The sequence below is a fragment of the Athene noctua genome, chromosome 28, assembly GCF_965140245.1.
Source record: "Athene noctua chromosome 28, bAthNoc1.hap1.1, whole genome shotgun sequence".
Classification (NCBI taxonomy): domain Eukaryota; kingdom Metazoa; phylum Chordata; class Aves; order Strigiformes; family Strigidae; genus Athene; species Athene noctua.
The window spans coordinates 6,967,862-6,994,646 of NC_134064.1; the positions used below are offsets into that span (position 1 = coordinate 6,967,862).

Below are 26,785 nucleotides of genomic sequence, written 5' to 3' on the forward strand. Positions count from 1 at the left end.
TCGTGTGGAGCTCAGTTCTGAGCACCCCGTCGGGAAAACCTTCGAGAGGGGAGAAGGGGCCGTGCAGCAGCAGCCTCCACGCGCGAGGCCGGACGGAGGGGAGCAGGGACGAGCCCCGGCTCTGCGGCGCCCCCTGCCGGGCTCGCCGCCGGGGCCGGGGCCGGGCCGGTGGGAGCTGCGCGTGGCGTCCCGTGGCGTCACGGCCCGCACGCCTCTCCTCGGCCTATCGGCCGTGGCTGTTGGCGGGTCACCCAATCAGAGCGCTCGCTGCTAGGCCGCGCCCGCACAGGTCAGGGGGCGTTTCTCGCGGGCCAATCTGCGCGCCCGGGGGCGGAGTTTGTGGCTGCAAGGACGCGGGCGGGAAGGGGCGGGGCCTGCGGGGCGGCGGAGGCGCTCGGAGGCGGCTGCCGGCCGGGGCTGTCCTGGGGCACGCCCGCTGCAGCCATGATCCACAGCCTGTTCCTCATCAACGCCTCGGGGGATATCTTCCTGGAGAAGCACTGGAAGAGCGTTGTCAGCCGCTCCGTCTGTGACTACTTTTTCGAGGCGCAGGAGAGGGCCTCGGAGGCGGAGAATGTGCCGCCGGTGATCCCCACGCCGCACCACTACCTCCTTAGCGTCTACCGCCACAAGATTTTCTTCGTGGCCGTTATCCAGAGCGAGGTGCCACCTCTTTTCGTCATCGAGTTCCTGCACCGCGTCGTCGATACCTTCCAGGTACAGCTTGCGTGGCGCGGAGCGGCTCTGGGAGCTGCCGTGTGCCGAGGAGCTTGGAAGAGGAACCCGGGTCACTGCCGTGTAGTGAGGGAGAACGGGGGCGAGGGGGGGAGAAAAGGGAGACCTTCGAGTTAACAGCAATTAGTTTTCTCTTTTTCCTATCTGTTAATCCTTACCCTGCACCTGTGAGGATCTGGAGCAGGTCTGAGGGCTTGCGGTGATGAGGAGTGTGTTGCCTGGGATGACGATGGGTTCAGGATCGGCCTGTACTCACAGGAAGGACCTTTCAGCAATCGAGATGCATGTTTCTGTTTTGTAGCCTTGTCTGTTCAAGGAGCTGTGAACTAAGACCAAACCGTTCTCACAGGGAGTTTTTGCGATTCATTGCCATGTGCTTTAGTCGATTAGTGGCACCCTATCTATGGGTTTACATCTAGTGAAATTCCTTGGAAACGTGTTTGCTTCCTAAAGGAGCGTCACAGGAGATGCCCCAGAGCAGCCATATTCCCTCTGTGCTATGGCTGACGTGACTGCCACTCGGTTTAGGGGAATAGTGAAGGTGTCCGTCTCTGCTTGCCGGCAACAGGATCGTGTAGTGAAAGGATTTGAAATGTCTTGTGACCAGCATCCTACCAGAATACAGGAAATGTGGATGCTTGGTCAAGCAAGCATCATGTGAGCTTTTGCTTCCAGGTGCCAATCAGAATGTGAGTGTAGGCTGTTGTGTTTCACTGAGTTCAGGGAGCAGATTGGCTGTTCAGGCCAAAAATGTACTATGTCAGTCGCCTAGGTCTTGTTTTTTCTGAGGGGGCAAGGCGTGAGTGTGTTGTAACTGGTTTGGCTGTATGTTAAAATCTGGTGTATCTGAAATAGTGCTTGTAGTGTAGGACTAGGAGTTCTCTAGCGTCACAGTTCATGTATACTCATGCTTTATGCAGAATGCCTGATCTCTTTAATTGCTGTAAGTAACCAGAAGCTCAGGTTTGTGTCTGTGTGTGCTCGCTCTCCAGAAAGATGCACGAAGTTCCCATAGAATAAAACTGTAAATTATATGTTAAATTTTCAAAATTGCTGAATTCGTGGGACTGCTTCCTATAACATATGCTGAATCTTGAAATATCTTATTTTTCTATACCTACATTGCATTACAGATTTACAATTTGATTTGGTATATATTTACTGCAAACTTTAATATCGCTCCTTATTGATTTGGAGTAGGAGCTGAAGAAACAGTAGAAGAATCACGCTGGGGAATAAACTGGTCTGTGGATCTTTTATGATTCATGTTCTAAGGTTCTGCTTTATACACCTCTTAAATTATGAGGAAGGAGGGTTTGTTACATGCATAGAATTATTTTTCAGACTTTTCAGAGTACTGAGCTTCTGTTATTAGTCTAATACATCTTGGGATGTGTAAGCAGTCTGTACACCCCAAGGGGTAGCAGAATGAAAAAACCCACACGTAGTGTGTTAGACAGACTTCAGAAGTGGTTTGCTATAAAGCAAACCTGGACTTACGCAGAATATGCAGAGAGTTTGAAGCCATGTTTCCCCTATATCAAAATAAATTCCAAGAAAAATATTTACAGAACTGAAGTTGATAATTTTATTATTTTCTATGTGTATGCAAGTATTATAGTGAAAGTAAATTAAAATCTTTGATGAGGAGAGGTTGAATTCCTTAAATAGCAGTGCTGCACAGTTAAAATATTGAGAGTACTGTAGGTGAAGACTAAGGCAGCTGAGGAAGGATGTATAATACTGGGATCTAGTGAAAGGTATCACTGCACACAAGTCAGTAGTGGCCCCTGGAAGTAGGTTTTTTTTATTAATATTGCTGCTTAATCGGTTGCAATTGAGCCATTTTCGAGTGCTAATTAAAAAAAAAATCTCTTGACTATCAAAGGGAATCTTGTTATATAGAAAGGAAATAAGAGCATATGATGTTGTGGTGATTTGCCAGCTTGTTGGGGCAGTGGCAGAGAGATGCTGAGAGTTGTGCATGTCAGTTGGAGTGGTCAGTCTGTTCAATGTGCTTGTACTGAGGTTCAGTGTTGTTTCACCTCCTCCAAGAATAGGCTTAATTTATTTCTGTATGGGAGGATACTGAGCTGAATAATCACTCAGACTTTTTTTCACAGACTGTTGAGTAATTATTTCTTTTGCACAGGATTATTTCGGCGTCTGTTCAGAGGTGATGATCAAGGACAATGTTGTGGTGGTTTATGAGGTGCTGGAGGAGATGCTGGACAATGGCTTTCCATTGGCAACAGAGTCAAATATTCTTAAGGAACTGATAAAACCTCCCACTATCCTGCGAACAGTTGTTAACACCATCACAGGTACAGGGAAATAAAAAGTAGATTAGCTGGGGAGGCCATGTGACAATATTCCTGCATAAGTAAATGAGGACATGGGTGAAGAAAATTTGTGCTGTCCCATACCATTCTAGACCCCAGCAGAAGTGTATTTAGGGAGACCTGTGTTAGTGCTTTGCTTTGAGGTTCCTTCCAGTTCCAGTATCAGCTGCACTTTTTTTTTTTTAAACCAAAACAGACAGATTACATTTCCAGTTACAGCCGTGACATGACTTCCTGGATGAGTTAGTTTGGTGTGGGTTTTTTGTTGGGCTGGTTTTTTGTTTTTTTTTTTTTTTTTAGCTACACTTCCCTCTTCCCTATGCCTTATTGTGGTATGTTTTAGAGTAGGATATGAGAGAGATGTAAATTGTAGAATACAGACAACGAGTCTGGAAGAGTACTTGCTCTCCTACAAAGAGATAGACATTCTCAGGGATTAATTAACATTATGTTATATGAGGCCAAGGACTTGTTCTGGAGCAATGTATGACTTTTGTGGTTGTTGTGATTGCCTTTCTTTTTCCAGGAAGCACTAATGTGGGTGACCAGCTTCCTACCGGACAGCTGTCAGTGGTGCCTTGGAGACGTACTGGTGTAAAATATACCAACAATGAGGCGTATTTTGATGTGATTGAGGAGATAGATGCAATCATTGACAAATCAGGTATGGAAGTTGCTTCTGGTTAAGGTGAGGGTAACTTGTCCTGATAGTGCCTGAGGAGAGATTTAGGTTTTCAAAGAGCTCCCTCATCTAAGTGTGGGACTCTATTCTTACCCTGGAATGTTGCCATCTTGTAAGTGCTATTGCTCAGTATTAGAGAGGTACCGAGGTTTTAACTTGTCCTTGCTTCTGAGGTCTTGTAAGCAATTCTGTATTGGGAAGATAGCAGGTGAGTGAAAATTGTTCATAGCACTATCTCCTTAGGTTTTGTATATCTTAGTCTTGTAAGAGTTGGGAGCTATTGTCATTTGCCATTAGAATGGACATTACTGGTGTCAGTGGTTCTTATTTGTATGCATCTTCTCTAGAAGTTGTTGAGAATGAGAAAAATGTTGAGGGGGCAACATAATGAGCCATGACGTTTCATAAAGATAGAAAAATTTCCTTCCTCCCCATTGATAGCTTTTCCACACTGGGATTTTTTTGATCAGGTTCACATAACCTCCTGTGTTTATTTTTGCAGGTTCTACGATTACTGCTGAAATCCAAGGGGTGATTGATGCTTGTGTCAAGCTGACTGGGATGCCAGACCTTACCCTCTCCTTTATGGTAAAGCTCAAGGATTATCTTTACTTAAGTATCTTTACTTCAGCCCTGCTACTAGGATAGTCTCACGCTGATGGATTAGAGTAGAACAGAATCTGGATATGCCAAACAAAAAGGGAAAGAATTGACAATGGAAACTCATAGTGAACTTCAGCAACTTCGAGCCTAAAGGTTTTATTTTCAGATTCTTTGTTAAAAGTACTGTTAGTGTGTGCTGTGACCAAGTTTCTGAGATACAGTGGTGCTTTAGGCAGGTGTCCTAAAGGGCCGTCTTTTTTGTGAGTATGCATCAATGTAATTATTTGACATGATTAGATTTTCTAAAATAGGGTAGAGGTTATTGAGTACTGCTGTCGCACAGATGTAACACCAGTTTAACATGTCTGAATGTAGATACATTCAAGTGGACAGAATGTTAAGCCCTTCATGGGTAGAAGATTGAGAAGAGGTTATTTTAAGTAGTACTGCCTTCACTAACCTTGTGACTTTATTTCAGAACCCTCGGTTATTGGATGATGTCAGCTTTCATCCATGTGTGCGTTTTAAGCGCTGGGAGTCAGAAAGAATACTCTCCTTCATTCCACCTGATGGAAATTTTCGCTTGCTCTCCTATCATGTCAGTGCTCAGAAGTAGGTGATTAATGTAGTGCTGTGAATTACAAAATTTGGACCTTCCTGGCTAGTAGGGAAGGTAAAAAAAAGGGAATTGCTTTTAAAGATCAGGTGTCATGTTATGCCAAAAGAAGTAGAGATGCATGGTGACTTACACTCTTCCTTTTTTTAAAACACGTTTTCTCCTTATTTGGAGCAGTGATTCTGTCATTTCTTTTTGGTCAGCAGCATTTTTCAAAGACCAGTAGCAGATGAATAAACTAGAGAGGGAAAGAATTAGGCAGTATGGAGTAATCAAGCTGTTGATTTCCTGTATTTATAAAAAACTTTTAGAATAAAGCAAGATAGTTTGATAACCTTGGTTTTTTGACATTTCTCTTAATAGAACTACAAGTTCTTGTCCACTTCTTGTGCTCTTTTCTAGAATCAGGTTACCAACTACTAATGGGGGTTACAGATGTTAAAGCATTTTGTTAGATTTTGTCAGCCTTATCTGAGGTAGGTGAAAAGGAGTGGGAAATCCAATCAAAAGCACAAGCATGAATTTCAAGTGCCACTGCACTGCCTGGAACTATTTGCCGGCTTGGTTGTGAAATGCAAGTACATTCCTCATCCTTTGCTCAAGTCTTCTGTTATACTGGATATAATTACCTGTCCTGTAGAGAGGTAGAAAACTAGGATACACCAAGCTTGATTAATAAAAGAAGTGTAATTAAGACTTGAGAACAGGATTCTGACTTTGCTCTTAAATCAAACAAGCAAGTGTAGGATTTCCTTCTCTTTTAAGGAGATTGATTTCCAGTGTTCTCAGTGTAGAAGGCAAGAACTGCATCAGGAAAAGCAAAGATGAAGGCAAGAGATTGACAAGGACTTTCTGTTCATGTCTTCATTCTAGCCTTGTGGCAATTCCTGTCTACGTTAAACACAACATCAGTTTCCGTGACAGCAGCTCATTGGGACGTTTTGAGATCACAGTGGGGCCGAAGCAGACTATGGGGAAGACGGTAGAGGGAGTGATGGTCACTAGCCAGATGCCAAAAGGTGTCTTAAATATGACCCTCACACCCTCTCAGGGAACACATATCTTCGATCCAGTTACAAAGGTGAGAGGAAAGAGAGAATTTTTTTTTTTTTCCTTTCAGCAAATGAAAGTTTCTACCTTTCAGCAAATGAAGGTTGAGCTGTTTGTGCTTACATGACCATTTCCTTGACCAGTGTTTTTCTGAAGGCAGTATCTTTTCTTGGAGTGAGAACTTTTTCTGGACTATTGCATCCTAGTTGTCTTAATCTTCACAACAAATAGCTCAGTGTCAGAGTAGATTGTAGTTCTAGTTGCTTGGTGCATGCAGAAAATCCAAGAACTGGTAATGTGTGATGAGGTGTTAATCTGGTGGATGCTTTACAAACTTCTGTGTATCTAGTTGTCATGTCTAGTACTGCACGTTAGACTTGGTCCTTTGCATACACTGAGGATTTGCGTTGGTTAGTGGGTTTTGATTTTATTTGGGGTGTTTTGGTTTTGTTGTTCGATTCCTTCTCCCCCAGCCCAAGTTATTTTCTTCTTTTTTTTTTTTTTTTTTAAATTGTAAACTTAAATTTGATGATTTACCCACAGTAGAGCCTCAAGCAACACTGCTTCGGGTACTTGGAAAGGAGGCAATTCTGCATTATTTTTGTCACTGTTACACATAGGAAATGGGGCCTGCAGCACAAGTAGTTGAAATACCATTCATGGTAGGCTTTTGGGGAACCTCAGGGAAAGAGAGAGGGAGAACAGAGGTCTGAGGCAGCTGCTTCTTAAGCCTGTGCTGTGTCTGTCCAATATGAGTTACTGAGACAAAGACCTTTTCCGTAAAGAAACATAAAAAGCTGTCATTGGAAGCGGACTCTTGTTTAGAGGGTGTTAGAACATTTCTTTTTCACTACTGCATTTTCTGTTTCTTAAAGCTGCTGTCATGGGATGTGGGGAAGATAAACCCCCAGAAGCTGCCAAGCCTGAAGGGGAGCATGACCCTGCAAGCTGGGACTTCAAAACCAGATGAAAACCCCACCATTAACCTGCAGTTTAAAATTCAGCAGCTGGCTATATCTGGTAGGTGACTATCAGGTAAAGAAGCTGAATATTCTTTGCTGTGTCAGTGCTCACTCTGTATGTAGCTGAAGTGACTCTGCAGGCCTTCTGAATTTTACATTCTATCTGAAACATGTTCTTAAGTAAAAAAAAAAATAGTGTGCTTTGACTACAGATACATGGATTTGTTCTCTCTCATGCTCTGTGAAACAGCCTATCTACATTTCCTTGCATGTTGTGCTTACAGACTTAAAGAATTTTAGGGGATGGATGTGTTTGTACAGAATGATTCTGACAAATATCCATTGTCAGTTTTTTTCCATTCTTACTGCTTGCTAAAACTTTCCCTATACTTTCTGCACTTCTGGGATAATCTTCTGTTTCTTTATCCTTAAGACCCGTCTGTTTGTCAGAACAGTCAGTCTTACGCTGTGTTTGTTTGCCTTTAGGACTGAAGGTGAATCGCTTGGACATGTATGGGGAGAAGTACAAGCCCTTCAAGGGGATAAAATACATGACTAAGGCTGGCAAGTTCCAAGTCCGAACCTAGAGGATCCTCATAGTGAGGAAGAACACTTTCCTGTTTCTTCTGTCCATGGCTGTTGGATGCAGCCTCTTACCCTATCCATCTGTTTAGGATTGCTCCCTTGCCTGTAGTAGCATGAGCAGGAGAGCCAGTGCTTAGGGTGCTGGGGAGCAGGGAAAAGTAAGGTTGACCTGAAACCATCTCATCCCTAGCTGAGTCTGAAGTATTTGGAACAATGGTAGGTGGGAGAGGAGTTCAGGTCCCTTGGGATTAGTAAGTGAGCTGTGTAAGCTTGTATCACCTTCATTTTGCTGTGTTAAAGGAAATTCTAGGGATTTATTGCCTTTTCTAAATCCTCTTCCTTATATTTCAGTTGACTTTTATCCCTTTGTAGATGATACAAAGCTGAATTTCCACAAACTTCAACTCCAGTGTGATTGTCTGGCTTTTGCCCTTCTCCATCATTGGGCGTTAGGGCGGAGAACTCTATAGTTCCTGGCAGCAGAGAGATCATCTAGCCATTCTGCCTCAAAGGGACTGGAAGAAGTGGAAGGGTAGATTGTCCCACCCAGAAGGGGAAGTTAAGAACCCTGAGATTGGGGACGCTGCCACAGAGGGAGGAAGGGAAGAAAGGGATGCCTTTTTCAGATATTTCATAAGCCGTCTTGGTCATCAGGTATCTTGAATCTCTGGAGGTAGACTGGAAACCCATCCAAATCTTTGTGTGGGTTCCTATGAAGGGCTGACTGTAGCATATGTGACCTTGTAACTGATGGGTGGTGATATCTGAAAGTAATTCTGCTTCTCTTATTTCATCAGTAATTGAAGGTAGGGATTCTGCTAGCTTCTTTGGTGAGGCAGGGAAGAGACAGAGGCAGATTTTTGATTTTTTTTTTTTTTTTTTTTTTTTGTGGAGACCTAGCACTCTGATGGAAACTGAAGCTGTGGCTAAATGAAGATGATTGCTATGCTACTAACTTGTTGGAACCTCCTTTTGTCTCTGCCTGCCTATTACAAATGAAGGTGATACTGCTGTTCTCCTGCTCACTGATGTCTGTCTTTGAGATAATTGTGTGCTGGTACCTTTGTAGTGTTTCTGGCTGTCCTACCTCATTCTAGTTTCTGTACCAATCAGCTGCTGTGCAGGTGGATTCAAGCCTACGCTGGATTTTTCACTGGGACCATCTCTTCTGCAGGACCTGTTGCTGCATCTGCCCGTTCCAGTCTGTGCTGCATCTCTCTGTACAGCATAAATATGAAATGAGAGGCATTTGCACTGTTCTGTATTGTCTGTAATATGCTCTTTGGCCACTAGATGCCAATGTCTTTCTCTGTGGTAACAGAACTTGTCCCTAAGCTGCTGTAGCTGCGACTACAGCATCGGTCAGGTGGCTGTGGAGTCCAGCACGTACAGTTCATACTTGTGAACAGAACAAGCTGACCCTAAGCAAAGGATAACATACTTTCTGGTTTGCATGTGATGGATACTTGCAGTGGGTGAGTGGCATCTTGCGTGTGGAATTGCAAGTTCCAGTGCAACTGATGAATGCCATAGCAGGTGGCCTTACTGCTGAGCATGTTCAGTGCAAATATAACCTTGGGCAAGGGCATCAATAAAATTCATTTTTACATGTCATCTGTGTCATTTCAGAGTGGTTTGTGTGGGCTTTACGTGAAACACAGATGACATTTGAGAAGGACAGTAAATTATGCCAGTTGGATTGTGGATGCCTTAGGGACATAAATGTCTTTATGCAATTGGGATTGTAAGCTTGGGACTAAGTCACTGTCTAAAGAGCTAATTAATTACTTTCTTGTTAATTTTTCTTAGTGTTTCCCAAAAGGAGTGCTGAGCTCTTTCTAGAAGCTCAGTGAAACTGTCTAGGAATGCAACCAAACCATTTTTGTTTACTAGGTAGCAGGCTAAGGGCTGTGCTTTAATTATGAAGACAATTAAATAACTTCACCATCCAGCTCCTCAAGTACCGATAGTGTCCTTTGGCTTTGTAGCTTTGTTTTTTTAAAGTATCTTTTCTTTCCTGCTAAAGTGATTCATGTTACTCGAGATCTTCAAAGGCTTCTTATATGCATAAGGGTGTCTAGCCCTTACAACAAGCTTTCTATATCAGTCTGAGATGGCTGCAAGTTCCTATGGAATGAAGGATGAAGCAGGGCAGAAGGGGGAAGCAGGAAAACAACATCAGTGAGAGAACTTCGTAGATGAGGATATAAGGACTGTTTGGGAAAAGTGTGAGGTGTAGCTGCGTACTTCAGTTACAATAAATGCTGATGTTGACTCAGGTTCTGAAAGAACTTGAATATGACAATATCAACTGCAAAGTGAGAAGAAAAGTGAGGCAGGCAGATTGCAGTCATTATTGTCTTAGACCTTGTTTCAAGATGGTGCTGTGCTACTGTGTGCTGGGAGAGGACAAGTAGGGAAAAAACCAGGATATGAAGAGGAAAAGCTGATGTAGAGATGGAAACCATTCCCAGGGATTTTTATCAGGGAGGGATGTAATGGGTAAACAAGACAGAGAAACACAGTTAAATGCACTGAGCTAGCTGGCAGCAACTTCTGAGACATACAATGCAAGAAGTTAAAGCAAGGCTGGAAAAAAAAAGTTCTGGTCGCTGGACTGGGATTTGATAAATCTCCCAGATTAAGCATCTATTACAAAATCAGGGATAAAAAAGCATTTAGAAAAACCTTGGAAGTGATTCTGGACCCTTGTTTAAGTCAGCTTCAGAGAAGATGTCACAGGAGACAGACCAGGATGGAAGGAAGCAACCAGTGGAGAAATGGCAGCTAAGGCTTGTGTGGCTCTCTTGTCACCTTAGATATTTCATGTAAGGGTATTTTCAAGGAGCTGGAAACGGCTGCAATGTAAAACTGTTCTCTGCAACTTACATTTTTTTAGGATGCATTTTTCTAAAAGATCAGTATCAGGTGTGGTTCAGTTACATTTTACTGGCGGCTGTTAGATCACATCAAGTGCAAATAATGTATTTTATAGACTGAACTGTGGAACAAAAATTGCATTCCTGAGGATGCTTACCTGTGCTACAGGATCGGGTTTGGGTGTTTTACAGGCTGCAAATATTTGGCAGTCTTGTGAATGTCAGGATAGTGAGGCACAGTAGCACTTGGAAATGGGTTTAGGAGAGAGGAATGGAAGTTAACTTGTCTTTTTCTCAAGGTTAATACTTCATAAAATACAATTAACAACAACAAATCACACCAAAAAATTGAACTCTCTTTTAATAAACATCTTGGGGTTTTTTTTTCCCCTTCCATTGGTTGGAATATGGGACTCATTGCTGAAGCTAACTGGACTTAACACTACCATTTATCTGAGGACATTAGAGATCTCCTTGAGGTCAGTTTCGAAGCTGGTAGCTAGAAAGACATGGACCAAGTTGCCATTTACAAAACCCACCTGAGAAAGTAATAGGCATCCTTACCAAATCTCTCTTCTGTACTTACTTATTGTATAAACTTCTCTATTTGACTAGAGCCTGTGCTAGTAGATCATCAGAGAGCTCCTTACAACTGTGAGAGTAAACATTTTGAGTTACAGTGTTTTGAATTCCCCACATAAAACAGACTAGTTTTCTAGCTACAATGCCTGATAGATACTAAAGCTAAACTCTTTTTGTAGCCCCAATATAATTTACATTTTTTCCGTGAAACAGTAGTCACACCTGCTCTCCCTTGCTTTATAAAACAGCTGGACAAGAATCTCTCAGAGACTTAATTTCTTAGGACATACATAGATACTGCTCAGTGTCACATGGCAACTGCAATGCAAGCAAGTAATGCTTGACTACTGAGATTCTAGTTCACGATGATGTGGTTATACCTGTCCTGACTTTTGTTAAAGGACAAATGTAGCCATGTGACAATTGACTTGATCTTTACTTGTGCATGTAAATCTAGTAAGCACCTAAAACTGTTACCATTGCACTTGTCCTCTCTTCTGCCCTCCCGCACTAAAGAGAGAGCTTTTGCTTTCATATCAAATGATAATGCACAGAAATTTAATAGACAAAAAGTAACATGTTGATTCTGTGGTAGATACGGCTGGTGTTGAGATTTTCAACTATTCCATATTTATTTAAATATTTAAGTTCCTACCAGGAGGAAAAGTGGAAGAATAGAATGTCGTAACAAGCGTGCCATCCTGGATTTCCTCAGAGAGTTTAAGCTCAGACTCTGTTAATGAATCAGTTTCAAACTGAAAAAGCTAGTAGTATATTGATACAGAAATAAGCAGCCCATGCCTACAGCTTTGCTCTTTCTACTGGAGTCAAGGTGAACCAGCTTAAATAACAAAGATAAAATGTTATCTTAAAAAGGACAGAGATTAATGGGAACGTTGTTTAAATTTACAGTCAAAGAAGGAGGGAGATGAAGTTTTCAGGAAATTAAATCTGTCCCTTCTGCCTTCAGTTCATGCCCGTTCCTAAAACAACACAGCTGTTCATGGCATGCATGATGTTCTCTCAGTTTATTCTCTTGGGCCAAAGTTTATTTTTAATTGTACTCGAGTGATTTGATGCAAGAAGAAAGCTTGGGGATGTGGAGGAAAAGAAGTGTTACCTTCTGACAACCTGTAATAAGGAGAGTAATTTGCAAATGTACGCTTCCCGCACTTGCGGTTTGTTTTCCTCCTGTACTGTAAGCATCTGGACAAACAGGACGCCCGGTCAGCAGCCTTAAAGCACCCAGAAGGAAGCTGTGAGGGCCACAAATTGTGGATAGTTCATTTTGCTTTCTCAGGGTGTCATGTTGTCCTGAATCCAGTCAAGATAACGATTCACATTTGTATAAACGCCAGGCATGTCTTTGCGGCCACAGCCTACTCCCCAGCTGATGATTCCAATTAGATACATACGATCATCCTTCATGCAGACCAGGGGCCCTCCAGAGTCACCCTACAGAGAAGCAGCAGTTAACAATCTCCTTGTTTGTTTGTTTTTGTGCTGTTTTCCCCCCCACACTGGCTTTAGTTGTGCACTAGTGTCTACGGAAATATCCTATGTAGTATGCTTGCAAATCAAGAACTCTTAGTAACGGCGCTTTCACATAAGCCGCTTCCATGTTCCAGAATCCCTTGATGTTCCTCTTGGAGAGACCCCAAAAAATCTAACGCTAGGGTGTTCTAACTTTGTATGGCACTCATTTGTGAACTGTAGGTGAGATGTTGATAAGAACAAAAAGAGGAATGCTCTTATCCAAGATATAAAGATTGAGGGCGATTTATACTGCTGTGTGTAACAGTAAAGCAAAATTATTAGAGCTGTTTAAATGGAAAGATGTGGATTGAATGTGTGCCCTTGTCATGCTACAGAGGCTTGTTCTCCACTGTCTTTTGCCCCTTAATTCTTTTCTCTACTTTTCAGTAGAGCAGCACCCCCTTCCTGTTACAGAACCTCCTGCTGAGTGTTTTGCATGCTCACATAAGAGAAAATATTAGGAAATGCTGCAGAGGTGGGGTTTCCTCTCAGTTTTGTGGTATTTCCTATATTTGGGATTTTCAGTCTGTATTGTTCTGGTTTGCTTAGTTAAGTGTGGCCTGATTTCCCAGCTATGAGAAAAAAGGAGGAGCCAGCAGTTCTGTTCAACAGAAGTCTACTAGAACTTCTACGTAGCCAAATGCAGAACTTTAAAGTATTTTCTGAAGCTTTTTGTTTGGTTAGCTCAGACTATCAAGGACAGACCTAAAAAGAAAAGAGGAACAGACTTGGGGTTTACCTTGCAGGCATCATCAAGGTGCCTTGTGTCTCCTGCACATAACATATTGTCTGTAACTGTCCTGTTTTCTAGATGCTGTGTTGTGCACCGACTGGCTGGAAACAGTCTGACATGACCTTCCTTCAGGTGCTCTGAATAGAATGGAGAGACTGGAAGAAAAAATACTATATAAATACATTATATGTCATATGTGTATATATTTTTTTTTTAAAAAACCTGCAGTTCAGTTTCTGTAGTTTAGGGGAGAGTAAACAGAAGTAACTGGGGGTGAGGGATGGCTAAACTAATATTTCCTTGCCAAAGGGTCTTTTTTTTAATTCTTGGGGCTTCTGCTTTGTTAGTGAGAACAGCTCATGTCTAGTTGAGAGAGAATATTCCTTCTTTAACAAGCTAAAAGCTAAAGGTTTTTGTAGGCCCCAAAATAAGGACTGCTGGGTTTCTTGGATGGATAAGTTGTCTTTGCATAGTTACATCAATCAAAATGAAGTCACAGGAAGTGCTTACGAAAATCACAAAGTCTATGAAACAGGATCTTTTTTAGTATTAGACTTGATGCTAACAAAAATCAGATGCCTTGTGTACGCAATACTGAGTAACAGGATAGGAATGTACGTTCTTGTTATGTTGGAATGGAAGGGATTTTTTTGTTTGTTTTGGGTGTTGGTTTTATTCTCCTGCATAGCTGCAACTTGCACAAAGCTGGAAGTTGGCACGATTTTTGTTTTTCAGTCTAGTTTTGAATTATAGCTGCAGCATACTTTCCCTCTCAGTTTATCCTGTACTCCCTGTAAGCAGTGATAAGGACTAGCTTTAAAAACACTCTGAAAATACTTTATGCCACACTTATATGTTAAATCTTCAAGTCTGTTCCAAAACCATGATTAGGTCTTGTTTTGATGGATGCTTCACAGTCTCTGTCTCAAAGAGTTTACAAGTTAGAGAATAGAAAGAAATTAGTAGAAAGTGTGAGTAAAATAAGAGCTGTTGGGGTTTCTTTTAAATATAGGTCAGCCTGGGTATACCTTTTGGACAGGTTTTATTCCTGCTGTTTTATTGCAGCTCACGCTAAAAACCATTTAGCCAGCCTTTTAATATGTATCTGGGATTGTTATTTCTTTAGCTTTTTTTTTTTTTTTTCCTAATCACTGCACAGCCAATGTGTTTTTCAGAATAATACAACTAGCTGCAACTGTATATTAAATCGTGATAGAAATGGATTTCTGTCAGAATGATGATATCTAAATGTACTCAGCACAACAGAAATGTGGCAGCCCTGATTACAAACTTTCTGTCCTGCCTTATCCATTGTGCTTTTTTTTGCATTTCTGCTGTTGGAGAGTATCAAGGAATACTCCACTAGCCCATGCAGCTGACAGAACTCAGATCAATGAAATAACTTACAGCAAAAATTGATTTCATGTATCTCCCACTTACACATGTTTTGTAGTGCTGATATAAGCCCATATAATAATTCAGGAGGTTACACATTAAGCGATCCTAAAGGCTTGAATTCTTTGAGGGCAGGGGACCCAACCTTTGGACATAGTATCTTCTACTTACATGTAGACATGTTATCTCTACTTACATTCTTCACTTCTGCCATAACCAGAGATCTCACATTCAGTCCAGTCAGGCAGCTGCAGTTCTGGTGTTGGGAGGCAGGCAGCACGGACAGTGTCTGTTTCAGTAGCACAGTCTTCTGCATCTGAGTTCAACTGCAACAGAGCTGAATAGGGAAAAAAATCCCCACTTCATTAATCGCAAACTCGAGCCAACCGTGAACTTTCCAGTCACAAGGTCAGAAATGTTCTTACCAATATCATTGTTGAAATTTTCTGAGTCAAATCTTTGATGCACAGTGTAATGCTTCACTTGAAATGTCTGTTCATTTTCCTCGGGAGTTGCACGGGAAGTCCTACCCAGCACAATCTTCAGCTGATTTGTACTAAAGCTGAAGAACAAGAGTCTGTCTTACTTCCTGTGTTAACTGGATTGGATCCCTTCCCTTGAAGATGTGCTGTTGGAGCTTCTGCTTTTCTTAGCACTATTATTACTTCATTACCCAGGCAGTTTGACCTCAAGTGTCCTATTTGCCTTTGTTTTTGTGCTAATTGCTTACAGCCATCATGGCAAAGCTCTTCTGCGAGCCCCTTGCTGTTCTTAAGTTTCAGATAGCTCTGCATGTGTATTGACAACTTGTTCTTCAGCTATTTCATATTCTGCTGCGGTACCTCAATGCCATGCTGCTAGTTCACCCAATGAAAGCCTGTCTGTAATGCTCAGCACAATTAACTCAATAATCTTTAGTGTAGTGTAGAATTACTTCTGGGATAAAGCGCTTTTTTCCAAGTCTTTTACCATTCCAGTAAGGCTATACTGGATGCTTCCATTTTTCAGATTGATTTCCCCCAGAGAGTACTGAACCCTCAACTTACCCTTCCTCAAAACAGTGAGCAGCTGACAAAACCCAGCAGGAACTGATCAGAATTCCTCCACAGAGGAAGTGCTCTCCTGGTGCTCGTCGATACTTCACAAAGATGGCAGCTTGCCATGGGTGAGCTGCAATGTCTGCATAGGAGCCACCTTTAATCCTGTACTGGCGTACTCTTTGCTGCCGTAAGCCACAGGTGGCTGTGGATGACAAACCCAGAAATAAACTTTCTGTTCAGGCACTCTTACTATGAGTTTGGGTTAAGAGCCTGTTAGTCGTCAGTATGTGCTGAGGCAGCCTGGCATAAACTGTTTAGTATCTGACTCATTCCTGTTTCCTAGGAAACTTGTATTCTGATTTGAAAAATACAGTGAGGAAACCCTGCCTTTTCTGTGCTCCATTTCTGCAGTCTTCCCTTCTGGCAGAGAAAAGGGCATTTCTCTGAGAACGGAGCCACAGAACCTTTTTCCACTCCAAAAAGCTGCTTTCCCCCCAGCTCTTATTTTACTGTAAGAGGCTTGCGTTTAACACAAATGACATGCAGAAGAGTAATGCCTCAAAGAAAGAGAAGAATCAGGAGTGCTAGGATCCTTACAGCAAGTAGGTACATTGCAGTACTCCCATGTGAGCTGATTTCCTTTCAGTACATGGCACCAGGGCTTGCTGTCATTGTCAGGATTCCTGCAACACAGGAAAAAGAAACGGTATTTGTATTATCAGTTCTGCAGGGAGTCTGGGGAGACCTAAAGGTGCCAGACTGACCTGAGTATACTCTTCTTGATTTTTCTAGAGATACAGAGGGCCCTAGGGGAACATGGAATTTGCATTTATGGAGTCTGATAGAGAAGCATAGATAGGTCAGGTGGAATAAAATGACTACTCTCTGTGAGCTTCATTCCCAGCAGTAATGTATTTCCTGTGTTTTAATAACCCATGTAAAAGACTAGAGCCCTGCCTCAAAAGTACCACAAGAAAGTTTGGTGGGATTTTAAAAATTCTATAACTGACTACATACCGGCAGAAATTGTGACTGCCAAGGCCCAGTGGGTAAGCATCTCTTCTCCAAGCAGTATATAACTTGTTGACAAGGATTCGAGAATTCCACCTCAAACAGGTAGCTCCAGAACTGGTAACACTGTGGCTGCCTCGGTAATCTGTGCCTCTTCCAGATTTGCAGTTCATGTTCCCAACTTCAATAAAAAAGCTGCATGTTAACCAACATATGTGAACCTGTCAGCTGCTCCTAACTGTGATTTCTGTCAAGGCATCTGTATATTAGCTATACTGATCTTGGTCTCTCAGTGTCATAAATATGAAAAGCTTAAACATGATTTAATGTAAGTCTCAACTTTTCAGGCTACAAAAATAGTACAAGCCAACAGACAACCCTTATGTATGCAGTGAATCATGGAAGCTCTGAAGTCCATTCCCTGTCCCACTGCATGTACCTTTTGAACAGGAGGGCACGCTGCAGTGTTCCCAGATGTACCTTCCCCCTTTATAGATATAGCACCAAGGTCTGGAATCCTCATCTGGGTTTCTGAAAGAGTTATGGTATTATGCATTATTATAAAGCTATTCTTACTAGTCCCATGTCTGCCATCTAGTTTGGTAACTTAATCCTGCTCTGGACTGAACCATCAGAAGTCACTTGGATTCCTACATGGAGGTGAGGATGAGACAGCCAGTAGCTAGTAGGAGTGAACAGCTTGCTTGTGCAGTTTAGTTCATGTGCAGGAAGCACTATATTTTTAGAGTTTCGAGCAGGATCTGGAGCTGCAGGAAATGGGCTTACAAAGGGAGTTTTAGGCACTGAGAAGGGAAAGACTATGGGATTAGAGATGTATGCATTTTGTAGTCTGTCATAAGCATCCAGTCTAGATAGATCCGAAGTTTAGAAATGTCTACAGAAGTTGCAATTGCTGCTCAAGGGCTGTGTTGTATTTGCACCTGTGCAGAACGTTCTCTGCTTGGTATGAGGCTTTCCTTTGCTCCAAGCTCTTAGAATGGGCTGATTCCTGTAGCTCTGACCTGTGTGCCATCGGCCCCTCACCTGCAATAGTTGTGATTGCCCAATCCCAGCTCAGCAGCATCCTCTCTTCGACCGCTGTATGTCCGGTCCATCAAGCCATTGCTATTCCAATTTAAACATTTGGTTCCGCTCTTGGTCATGCTCCATGTACCCCTGTATGTTACTCCAGTGTCTTTGTAGCACTTAATTTCAGTATCTGAACAAAAGGGAACAAAATGTTACTATAAGGACAACATCCCAAACTCTGCTTCCCCAGTCTGTTCCGTTTAAATTTGGCTCCCAGATGTCTCATCTAGTAAACTGGTGAAAATGCCTTGCCAGGCAGACTGTAAGTATACACAAAGGTCTGCAGGTCCAAAATTTAGAGTTTTATTAAGAGACATTGAGAACAGCCCAGGTGGCCTTCTTAAAAGTTCTTTGTAGTATTAGCTTTAGAATAAAAAGAGGCAACTTAGAGCCTAGCATACAGTAGCAGCTTCTGGGTACTGTCTTTCTGCACTGCATAGCTAAAACCAGTAGCATTGTTCACAGTAACTGACATGGTATACTTGCCTATTTCACACTGCTTCCCAGAGAAACCTTGGTGGCACTGGCAAATGAAGAGCTGTGGGGAATAATAGGCCTGTGAACACTGGCCGCCGTTGTAGCATTTATTTCTAGTGCAGGCTGTGGAATAAGCAAAAGCCAGGAAATACTGTTAGATTTCACAGAAGTAAGAAGCTGGCAATGTATACCAATCTTTTCTCTTCTGTTGGTCTCCTTTAGCCTGTTCTGGTTTTCCCTGGCTACGTGTTATTGTCATGTGCTTACAGTCTTTTTGTGTAGTGAGTACATTCTTCCTTTGCTTCATTCTCTCCACATATGCTATTAGGAGCCTTCCTCAGTCCTGCCTGAGTCGGTATATATTAGTATTTTCATTTGTATTCTAAGCCAAGTTTTCTGTGTGGTAACGCCTTCCCTGACAGTGGAGTTCTTCTGTAGCATTAGATGAACAGTCTCTCATTCCCCCACCATTTCCTTCTCTTTTTCATCTTCATACTCACCTCTGACAGGCACGGTGTGGCAGCGACTCCAACCGCTGTCGCACCTACAGTATTCTATTCTGCTCCCTGAGAGCCTTAGCCAGGTTCCCCTGTGCTGGTAAGTTTCTCCAGATGAATTGTCTGTGCAAATGGCTGTAATTGGAGAAAGGAAATCCTCTTTTAGAGAGTCAGGGAAAAGACCTGGCTGAGCTGAGCAAAAGAACTCCCTTTTTCCAGGAGAAAAGTATCCGTGAAAAGGATGCCCTTTTTCCTCCTCAGACCACAATTGTGCCATCTCTCTCACTGCTGTGTTGCTGGATGTACTGTTCACTATTGAACGGCCTCTTTTTCTTCTTTGAGTTGTGGGTGGTATTAATGGTCTGGTGTTTAGCCTCCTGAATCTCTCATCCAGATAACCATGACAAACAGCTCTCAGGCTTCATTCCCTCAGTATCATCTGTCTTGCCCTCCTGTGTTCATAAAGTTGCAGGTAACACGGTTGTATTTTGCCTGGCTTACCTCTAGATCTGGCTCCCCGTTTGAAACGCATGCGTAAGCCCTGCAAGCAAAGAAGGTTAATTCTGTGAGTAACTGCTCTCTCAAGAAAACTGAGAGGACAAGTGCCTCCAAAGACCCAGCCCTCTTCTTGAGGAAATCAGGGGAGCTGCTGAGAAACTCTCTGCCCTCCTTATAGGATAGTAGAGTGAAAAGTGCCACATCATTGAGTTGCCACAGATTACTGGGTGATGGATTGTCATCTGAATGACATAAATTTGGGATGAGGTGATTATGTGTGTGCTCTTGAGGCATTGCAGGTGCTAACTAAAGCTTGTCAGCTTTCTGCTATTTGAAGGAGGTTCAAGCAAATAATTTCCAAAGAAGTAAATGTGAACGAGCAGTTATTTTTGCTCATTGACCTGCAGTTTCCCCATAAACCTTTGTGGCTTGTCTGCTTTGCGAGATGTGTCTCCTGCAGCTAATTAAATATTTTGGATAGTTTTAAGGAGGAAACCAATTTAGAAAGCTTCTTTGATCAGGCCACAAGACAGAAAATAACATGAAAAGAAAGAATAAGGCTGGGATAGCAGTTTTCTGAGAAAGTAAACATTTTAGAATTGTGTAGGGGTTACTCAAGCTGTGCAATGTAAGGCTTAAAGTGAGGGGCCATAGCAACCATTGACGTCCAGTTGTAGGTGAGAGTAATGATGAAGGTAATGACAATAGAAAGAAAATTACAGGGTAGTCACAGTGGAACTCTTACTAATAGTGAAAGGTGACAGTGAACAGATAGACCAAAAAGATTTGGAGAAGAATTGCTTACTGAAATGAAAACCAGCCAGGATAACACACTACTGGAAATCTCAGCTTGTAAGGTTTTTCTTTCTCTGGTTTCTAGTCATATAACCAGATTCTCTTTCTGTCTGATGCAGACAGTTGGAGTCAATGGGAAGGAAGAGCTGCTGAAAATGCGTGAGGATGGCAAGAGCATTATTTGATGCATTAGCCTTTTACCTGGCATTGAACAGTCATGATTGCTCCCACCAGCAGGAGGAGACATGGGAGTTTGCCCTCTGTTCTGAGTATTTTCCACATCACCTCCAAATCTCAAGTTATCTATAAAGGCAAAAGAAAAAATAACAAAGAACAAAGGCATTTTAGAGTGTGAATGGAGTCCAAGGTTGTGAGTTTAAAGAAAAGTTTTAAATTATGAAAATTATGTTAAAACACACTTTCTACTCTGTGTTCTTAGCCATCTGACCTAGCTATCTTGGTGTCCCTGGACAGGGAAAACTGCCAGGCTGGATCCAGATGTGCTTTCATTTGATAAACTCAGAAACCCAACAAGCCAAAGCACACCCATTTAGGTCTGGAAGAAACTCAGAGTGTTTCCTGGGGAATAACACTGTTAGAAGTAAATTCCAAGTCCTTTTTACCAGGGTTGCTGGAAACCAACAGTATCACATGTCATTATTAGAAAGATGGACTTGAGTAATGAGGGAGTGCAATGCTGAATGGAAAGCGTTAATTGAGATTCAGGTCACTGAGGCCTACATAAGATATCTCTTGCAGGGGCACAAAAATCTGCTGAAGGGTCGGTCTGTGATAATAGTGGTTAAAGAGGATTTGCATTTTCTGCACAGACTGCTTCTTTTGAGAGTGGGGGCTTTTGTGTAGAGTATGCATCAGCAAGGAGACTTCAGTTGATCATAGATGAGGACAGCACTGCTATGTCTTTGATTTTAAATATTTCTACAGCTTCTCCCCAGCTGAGCTTTTAGTTTCTACTACTGTGATATGCTTTTGCTAAAAAAGGAGAGCAAATGGCTGGCAGGCTAGCTTTTGGTCTGGTGTTCTCACTTATTCATTGCAGCATCTTTCTGTGCGTCACTTCTGTGCAGTCTCAACTATGCCTTATTCCCTCTAATCCCTTCGGTAGCTTTACACTTCAGACAAAGCCCTCTTCCATCCCACATGAAGAGTTTCTGCTTCCTCCAGACTGATTTACAGCCTGTCTCTTACAGCAGTAGTCTCGGGAGAGAACCTCCAATGATCTCTTGTGGGAGTTCGCCAGCTGGTATGGTGTGGCTGGGGTTAAGGATGAAACTGGATTGCTGCCTCCATTCATCTCATTTGCTTTGAAAATCTGCTTTTCTCTTCACAGGTTAATTTCCTACCTGGTGAAACAGCTGCTCTGACCTGGCCACAGATAGCTATAGGAAGGACATGTGGGTACTGTGATCCATCTGTATTTCTTCCTACTGTAGCAAAATTTATTTTTGGCTGGCCTTGAACAGGCAAGTTTCTTGGCAGAAGTGTGAATTTAGATGCCTGTAGCCACTGACTGCAGCAAGACATGCCCCCATCTCATGCCCTGGTTTCCCCTCCCCCTGTTTTTTTCCTGACAAAGGAGGAAAAATTATTTCTTTCACCAAAGCAGAGTGCCTTGTGTGAGCATTGACTGGTTTAGGACAGCAGGTGGGCAGGGAGAAAATTCTGAGCAGCCAGGGGCACGCTCATAACACAGCGTAATCTTGACCATATACAAATTTTTACTGCTGAAATTAAGTAATGTGGGTTTTTTCCCTTGCTGTACTAAGCACCATTTCTAATCTCATCCTCATAGCAGAAAAACAGACTGAATGTGACAAAGGTAGTGAAGGGCTTTCTGAGGTGGTCTGTTGCCTACAAAGGCAATGAGGCAATGCACTTTGCTTGTGGGTTTCTGGCTCCTCTGTTAATCCCTGTAGAAAAAAATCCCGGAGAAGATGGATTTTGCTCATTCTTTTATCTTGGTGACCTTGTAGTAACTGTAAAAGATCAGACAAATGTATCTATGTAAAAGAACTCCAGTAAAGCCTGACCTTAGCAGCATGTGTGGTAGCTAGCAAAGTTCTATTTTATGTTTAGAAATGCTTCTGAACTTGAGGATTTCAAATAAGGATTATTGGTACATCACCAGGACTCTCTGTTGGGGCAGTGGGGAAGGGGCAGGGGAGGCTGTTGTCCATGGCAAAATTTAACTTAGTAAGACGGATACAAACAGTCATACAGTGTCAGAAGTTTAGAAATGTAGTGCCTATGGGAATTCTTGGAAACAGGGCATTAAATAGCAAGGTCCAATACATCTATTCAAAACTGGGAAGGTATTACTGATTTTCATAGTTGAGTAATAGCTTTTGAGGACTGGAGTTGTCATTATTATGTGATCTGAACTCTTACAATAAGGCAGATAACTTTATCATAGGTTTTCTGATTTGAACCCATAATTTTCATGCTAAAACTAATAGTTACTCGTGCATGCAGTAATAGTAGCTCTTCTTTACAATCAAAGGAGGCATAAGTAATCACCAGTGTGAACAGATTTATCTTGAACCTCTGTACTAATCAGGACTGCTATAGCAGTCAGTCTAGGTGGCTGAGATGATGAATCACAAGTGGGATGTAGACAGGAAACCCCCCTGCTTGGAACAAGTCCAGCACCAGAGGACCATTTTCCCTCTTCCTTTAAAAATATAATGCCTCCTATACAAATCAAGAGTTGGGAGTGAAGTAGAGTAGCAGGCAAGAAGATACAACTTCATTCCCAATCTCTAGGCCTGCTCTGCAGTTCCAAATTCTTGAAATAATATTCAGGGGCTGTCTCCCACACTGTCAGCTTTTTATCATCTACATTATATGATGCCTGAGCAAGTCAAAAGCTAACCGCCAATTATTTGAGAAAACTACTACTTCCAGAAATTAGGAGCTCAGACCCTTTTTATATAAAACCAGAGAAGGCAGCTGGACAACAGCTGGTGAAATTGGTAAGTATGACAGGTGAATGAGTCATAAATTGGGATTCAAGGCTAAGAAAAGGAAGAGAGTTTGTGTGGTTTTTATTGTGTTTTGTTTGGTTTGGTTTCATTTTAAAGGTCTGTTCAAAGAAAAAGCAAAAGGTACAAATACTCCAGTCTCTCAAGCAGAACTGGGAGTACAGCAGGATAGTTTAGGCTGTGGCATTTCAGTCTTGGAGACTGACATGAAAGGAGGACTCCCTATTTAAAGAGCATATACATGGTTTAATTAAGTTTATGGTTAGAATCAAGTTTATTCCATATAGTCTGCTATACAAGCAGATTCTAATCTTACACAGCACATGCTCATACTGCAGAATGCGACAGTCTCCCTAAAGTTGTCTTGCAGTGGATGCCACATCCTTTCTTCCACTTACTTCTCTGCCCCTGTCCAGGCTACCTTATCTTGTAATGCTGCAGCCCTTCTCCCATCTTTTCCACCTCTCCATGGGGGGATGTCGGTCCATCCATTGGTGGCTACTGTCCCACTATGCATGGAAAACTGGTAACAGATGTTGCCAGATGTTTATACTGGGAAAGGTACAGTTTAGGCCAGTCAATTGGAATGTTACAAATGATAAGCCCTATCGAACTGAAACCATATGGCTGTTTGAAAAATACCATGTTTACAAGACTCCAAGCAGAAACCTGCAAGAAATGTGCCTTCTGGTAGGGCTCCCCTAAACAGTTTGTGCCTTCTGCTCTCACCCTTTGCTTCTTCTCTGATCAGGAATACTCTAGCCTAGATGTGGTGTTCTGACATTTTGATTCTACACTTTCAGGTACATTAGGACATAAGATATACAATGCCCTAAATTTATCTCTCTTTGCTGAAGCATCAGCAGCAGGAATACTTTAAATCCCACATAATAATTTATTATTAATAACAGCTCTTCTAAGCAGTATGAGTATTATCTTACCAATGAGGAGTAAGACCTAAAAATTGGATTTATCTTACCTAGGTTGAACAACAAGTCATTCACAGAAATTTAAAGTAGCCACCCCTATATGCCTCCCAATAACCTAGTATGTCCATTCCAGAATAGTTTGATTCTGACTCTACAGTACTAATAGTTTTCTTGCTGGATGGCTATCTTGCTAGTTCAAGCGAAAGACTGCAGATCTTTGCTGCCTTTTCTTGCCTTCTGGAGAAAGTGCTTCTGTATTGCTTTTCTAAACTGAGCAGATGAATATCAGACTCTTACTATTTCTCTTTAAAATATAACAACGGACAGACCTCTGTTTTTGGAGAAAAAAAAAAAAAAAAAAGTAAGATTCTGTAGTCCTCGAAGGCATCAGATGAAATGGGTATTTCAAACTCTGGCTTCGTTTTGGGAAATTATTATTTCCTGTGGTTTTGGCCACATTTGAAAAGAAGCATGTTTAGGGGGAACTGAAGACCCGCCCTCCTCTTTGTCCCTCCATTATACTGGTTGGGAGCCTGGGGTTAAAGGCATAGTCTGATCTCCTCCCAGGAAAACAGCTAGCTCTCTGGGTCTCCTTACCATCACGATAGCTGTCGAGATTGTCCTTTGTTTTAAGTTACTCTGATAAGGTTCTTTGTGCAGGAGACTCCTCCCTGCTAGGTCAGAGCCTGAGGCTGTCAGACCTTTCCCTGGAATAGCTGAGGCTTTCTTGAAACAACTGAAAGCGAGCTGTACCCAGCATTATGAATCTCTTCAAAAGCTGAAAGGCAATAGCTCGGTTAGTTAACTACCATGGTGCTTCAGTGGGATTTATTAAATAATAATATTTAATGACAATACTATTGATGTTGAGAACGGGAAATGCACTTTTTGAAACAGGTGGAGAGTAGTACCTACCTTTTTGCTTTTTCTGTTCCGTATTTTGCTGATGATTTCCTTTCTAGACCAGTCCGGTTTTGTGCTTTCTGCGTCTCTGCTCCGATCTCTCTGAACAGCTCCTCTCCTACTTAAAACTCCACTCGAGGGGTGGAGACTCCAGAGGGCAGTAGGGCGTCCTTTCCCCCACCCCCACCCTTCCAGAGGATCTGGGGATGATCCAGGACAGGGTGGTTTGTGTCCAGAGTATTAGGGAGTGAGTCTGTGCAGGACAGGAGGAGAGCTTGCTTGATGAAGTGAGTGGGGCATGCTAGATTTTACAGACAGTTTTGTTTGTTCTTTCTCTCTTCCAGTCAGCAGATTCAGTCTTCAAAACAATCTTTCACCACTGAATACCTTAAGCTCCAGTGACAGTGAGAATAGTATGTATCCCTTATGATGAACTGTCACATCGTGCTTCTAGGAATGTGAGGGGGTGTATTTCTAACGTGACCAGAGGTCTGCAATCTGTAGTCTTAGTCCTGGTGCTGAGAAGCACCTAGTACTGAGAAATGCCTGGCAGAGAGACCCTGACATGTCTGTGGAGCAAAGCATGCCATGAACAGTGCCACTCGGAAAAGAAATGGTCGGAGGAGCTCTCCAGTTAAGTGGAGACAATGAGCAAAACTTCCAAGGATCCTTACACAGAAATAAGGAATAGCATGTTGAGGACTAAAGAGTTAAATGTTTGCTGATGCTGTCCATTCTGGAAAATGAAGATCTACTCACCAGGGAGTGTTCACGAAGTACTAGGTTATCAAAAGTGTGGCAGACAACTCTGAAAAATCGTTTTCGGAGCTGAACTTAGGTCTAGGTTATGAAAATTGTCAGTGATGCAACTGTTAAAGTAATGGATGTACCCCAACTTTTAGTAACTGATTCACTAGAAATCAGGTTCCAGATACAATTAAGTATAAGCACAGACGCAAGAAACGGTGTGTGAGGGACCTCCATCTTCAGGCTAGCTCTTCTCGCTATGGAAATCTTTGTCGAGATTATTACGTTTTTCTCTGAGAGACACAGTGCTGGTGATAACATTACTGCCATAAATGTGACTGAAGGGCAGCTGCATTTGTTTCCAGAAGGGACTCCCAGTTGTTTAGAAAAAGATAACTGGACACTGCTGAGCGAGCAGGGGCTAATTACATTATTTTTAAACCTAACCGCTATTTGCTACCGGACTTCTAGTTTAAAGATGCTAACAAAGTAATGGCTGTGGGGGAAGATTTCAGAAGTTACTATTTCCTGGCTTTTCACAGCTTTCTAGCTGTCTAAAGAGTGTGGTGTGGGTGGCAGCCGTAATCCTCAACATACTTTAGGAAAGCCAGCAATAACAGTGTCTCCTCTCTCAAGCAACATCTACTGGCCTACCTCTAAGCTGACCCCGTCTCAGGACGGCGTTTTGGCAGGACTGTTTAATGTCCGCGATGAAGCGTGCCGTCGTGCCTCCTGCGGCTGGCCCGGACGCGTCCGTGCCCGGGGACCCCGGCGGGCGCGCGGCCCTCGCGGTGCTGTCCTGCGCCTCAGCCCGCCCGAGGCCAGCGACGTCCAAACCCGGCGTAAGCGCTCTGGCCCGGGGGGTGCGGTGCGAACCGGGAGGAGTCCGTTCAGTACGTCTAGCGGGCTTTCAAGACGCCGCGGGAAGGAGACGGCAGCCCTACTGTAGCCCTGCTGTAGCCCTGCTGTTGCCCTGCTGTTGCCCTGCTGTTGCCCACGAGCCCCGCTCGCCCGCTGCCCCGGGACGGGCGCTGCCCCGCGGCGGAGCGGCCCTGGCGGCAGGGGCGGCAACCGCGGCGATACGGCCCGACGGGCAG

General features: G+C 42.8%; 2 protein-coding genes across 11 annotated transcripts; one reads left to right on the top strand and one right to left on the bottom strand.

The window, feature by feature from the left end:
• Positions 1–387: 387 nt before the first annotated feature.
• On the top strand, positions 388–9,291 carry AP3M2 (adaptor related protein complex 3 subunit mu 2). 5 transcript variants are annotated; one of them, XM_074928554.1, is made up of 9 exons: positions 388–717; positions 2,888–3,059; positions 3,604–3,741; positions 4,262–4,347; positions 4,841–4,974; positions 5,852–6,059; positions 6,904–7,048; positions 7,477–7,589; positions 8,470–9,291. In XM_074928554.1, the coding sequence occupies exons 1-8, from the start codon at positions 445–447 to the stop codon at positions 7,575–7,577; spliced, it is 1,257 nt and encodes a 418-aa protein (XP_074784655.1). In that variant the 5' UTR covers positions 388–444; the 3' UTR covers positions 7,578–7,589; positions 8,470–9,291. The 5 variants fall into 5 exon arrangements, with proteins under 5 accessions (XP_074784655.1, XP_074784656.1, XP_074784657.1 ...); XM_074928555.1 differs by having other exon boundaries at positions 8,476–9,291; XM_074928556.1 differs by having other exon boundaries at positions 7,477–7,554.
• Positions 9,292–10,789: 1,498 nt separating this feature from the next.
• On the bottom strand, positions 10,790–26,781 carry PLAT (plasminogen activator, tissue type). 6 transcript variants are annotated; one of them, XM_074928589.1, is made up of 15 exons: positions 26,343–26,781; positions 24,636–24,816; positions 20,309–20,410; positions 19,316–19,355; positions 18,818–18,949; positions 18,327–18,440; positions 17,796–17,970; positions 17,191–17,282; positions 16,758–16,932; positions 16,338–16,423; positions 15,747–15,942; positions 15,126–15,262; positions 14,897–15,037; positions 13,312–13,460; positions 10,790–12,491 (listed from the first exon to the last, which is right to left on the bottom strand). In XM_074928589.1, the coding sequence occupies exons 3-15, from the start codon at positions 20,387–20,389 to the stop codon at positions 12,333–12,335; spliced, it is 1,677 nt and encodes a 558-aa protein (XP_074784690.1). In that variant the 5' UTR covers positions 20,390–20,410; positions 24,636–24,816; positions 26,343–26,781; the 3' UTR covers positions 10,790–12,332. The 6 variants fall into 6 exon arrangements, with proteins under 6 accessions (XP_074784690.1, XP_074784687.1, XP_074784688.1 ...); XM_074928586.1 differs by lacking the exon at positions 24,636–24,816 and adding an exon at positions 24,954–25,194; XM_074928587.1 differs by having other exon boundaries at positions 24,954–26,781.
• Positions 26,782–26,785: the final 4 nt, after the last annotated feature.